At 40.0% G+C, this 3,068-nt stretch overlaps 1 protein-coding gene across 4 annotated transcripts in view; it reads right to left on the bottom strand.

Annotated features, from left to right (window-relative positions):
* Positions 1 to 3,068, bottom strand: part of SLC6A15 (solute carrier family 6 (neutral amino acid transporter), member 15) — a 44,665-nt gene that overhangs the window by 6,010 nt on the left and 35,587 nt on the right. For all 4 annotated transcript variants that reach the window (XM_005860853.2, XM_005860854.2, XM_005860856.2 and 1 more), the window contains exon 9: positions 1,768 to 1,960. In XM_005860853.2, coding sequence (XP_005860915.1) covers positions 1,768 to 1,960 — 193 coding nt within the window. The remainder of the gene's footprint in view (positions 1 to 1,767; positions 1,961 to 3,068) is intronic.

Genomic DNA, 3,068 nt, shown 5'->3' with positions numbered 1-3,068 from the left:
AAGTAACATGTACTATACTTGGAATCTATCATATATTGAAATGTTTAAATGCTTGTCACAGTATATTGTACTTAAAAGTCTCAGGATGGAAGTAGCAAAGCTTGAATATGGACCATAGTCTGTGTCACTTTCACTGTCTCCTAATTACACCACAGTATAAGGCAAACGTGAAGAAAGTGAATTCTAGGTGGTACAGACAGAGTTTTGCTGGAGATGTGAGATGAAAAGATAACGGGGGATTCACTTATTTAAATCTCACTGTTCCACTAGAGAAGACAAAAACACATCTGGCAAAGTTGATGGAGGATCACTTTATCGGGGTCAAATATAACTTGAATACAGGTATGATCCCAAAGACGGGTAATGGGGGAAGAGAGTACATTCCCTTTGCTCTGCCCAAATAGGTCTCCCAGTAGGCAGCAGACACTACCATGTGTGTTCTTCCCTCTACACTGTTGCTTTTTCCTGAATTTGCAAGCCCTCTTACCTCACGGGCTTTGGATATGAGACAAAGACGAGGAAAGCAGCAAAGATGGCTGTTATTTAGCCTGCACATCAGGCAGAATATCGATAGCCTTAAGTGGAATAGAAACTGAAGCAGTAGAAACTGCCTTTTGATAAAGATAAAGAAGTTTCTCATTTTTGTTCAGCTGAGTGGAGGATATTTAGTATCAATATTTAAGGAACTGCTTAAATTGCTTTACACACACACACACACACACACACACACACACACACACACACATACCTAGCAGAGCAGTAAGTGGTAAAGGTGTATATTTGAGACTTATTTACACATAAAATATTACTAAAATCTTTCAGAGCTAAACACAGAGCCTCGGGGAGCTTGTGCACCACTGCCCAGCATTCAAGATCACCTACATGTTTTTTAGCCAATTTATTTTTGCATCACTTCCCAACACTGTTCTTGCACGCTGGTCTGGTTGGCTTCCTCACTGTTCTCTTTAGCTCTACATGTGCTACATCCTCTGACCTGTGAGAAGACCTCTCCTCTTTCAAATTCAACTTCCACCTCTTTCATTGTCAGTTCAAGTATATACTTAGATGACTTTTGTTTCTTCTTAATTTGTATGACATGTAAAGTCTCTATTATGCTATCTATAAGTATATTACATGGTACAAGTCTTTTATCTACCCAGATTGCTTTTAATTAACAATACAATTGTTTTTTTTTTGGAGAAGGGGCTTGCCTATATCTTTGTTTCTCTGTTATAATTTCTCATATCTTTTATATCCTTCAAATGCAGTTCAAAATGGTACTTTACTAAGTGCTTGCAGATTGGCTTATTAACAAGCATCGATATTGATAAGTTGTTTTATTTGCTTTCCTACTAGAACTATGAACTACTAGTAGACCACAACTTCTTCTACACTAGAAATTTAGATTTATCAATTTTAGCAAATTTGGGAAAGGAATTTGAGGTCTGAGCCACCTTAGTATAGTTAATTATTTGACTTGTATACAAATTAATACATGAACAATCTATGACTTTATTCTAGTGACAGTAATTCATGATGACATTACTATTAATTAAGAGCAATGTAAAAATAATCACCAATAGTACGATGTATTAAGTCTATCATTTGCAATTATACATTACATAGTTATATGATTATACAGTTATATAAAAAATAACAAATATTAGCAATACATATTTACAAATAGACATTAATAAAACCCCAAACAACACCAAGAGTAAAATGGCCTGTATCAGTCAATGGAAAGTCAAGTACATAAAAACTCACCAGTAACCAATTCTTTGCTCACTTTGAAACTGTCCACCACAGGCGTGATGATCCCTTCGATGAATCCAAACATGCTGCTGAGGCCTAGATTTATCAGCATGAGGAAGAACAACACTGACCACAAGGGAGCCAGAGGGAAATGTGTCATCGCTTCTGTAAAGGCAATGAAAGCTAAACCAATTCCCTGAACCTCCTGTAAAATAAACAGAATAACAACATGAATACAGAGCAATTTTAAGTGATGTCTACATACATCAGTTACAAAGAAGAGAAACTCTGAATAATGCCTTGAGGGACTGGAAATAAACATGCAGAATCACATTGTCTCCTAAGAAACTGTGCCTTTCAACTAACAAGTTGATTGTCTTATCTCATAAAGAAAACACATAAACCAGAATTTAAAAACAACAAAACACCTTTAAAGGGTAAGATTGTCTTTCCTTACAGGATTCAAGATTTTTATATTAATGACTAAAGGCCAGGTGCACAAACTCGTGCATGTGTGAGGTCCCTCAGCCTGGCCAGCGATTGGGGCCAATTGGGTCTTTCTTGCCCAGTCTCAATCCAGGCCAATGGGGGCCAGCCAGCTGGGGAGGAACACAGGATGCTGGCCAGCTGGGGAGGAACCACAGGAAGGCTCCAGGGCGTGTCCAGACCTTCTTAACCTGTCCTGATTGGCTGGACCCCAGCAGCAAGTTAACCTTACGGGTTGGAGCGTCTGCCTCCTGGTGGTCAGTATGCATCATAGCAACTGGTTGAATGGTCTACCAAATGATTTTCTGCACATGATTCTTTTTTTTTATGTTCAGACCTATCTTGACATGTACATCTGACTAACCAGCTCTGTAACAGTTCCCCCCATGACAGCCCTTGGATGCTTGGCTCAAGGAAGATTGGAAGCAGGGTCCTAGCAGAAAATCACTAGGAGTGAATAGGGGATTTGAAAGGGTGGGTCAGATCAAGCCTGAGACCTCATGTCAGCAGGGCACAGGGGACCAAGGACCACAGTAGCCCTCCCTCCCAAAGCTACATGCTCTGTGAGAGAGGGCTGCATGGGATCAGGAAGTGACATAATCATGCCACAGGAGCCCCTAATCCCACAGCCATGAGTGCCCTTCACTCTGCTGAACAAGGAGGATATTATTTTTTTGTTTGTTTTTACATAAGTTTTTATTGTTGGAAGTATTACACATGTCCCACTTTTTCCCCCATTGACCCCTTCCAGCCCACCCAGTCCGACCCCCAGCCTTGACCACCTATTGGCTGTGTCCCTGGGTTATGCATATATGCATACAAGGTCT

This window comes from Myotis brandtii, unplaced genomic scaffold (genome assembly GCF_000412655.1).
Source record: "Myotis brandtii unplaced genomic scaffold, ASM41265v1 scaffold141, whole genome shotgun sequence".
NCBI classification, from domain to species: Eukaryota; Metazoa; Chordata; class Mammalia; order Chiroptera; family Vespertilionidae; genus Myotis; species Myotis brandtii.
Note: the sequence above shows the minus strand (reverse complement) of the source record. Positions and strands in the feature narration are given on the sequence as shown.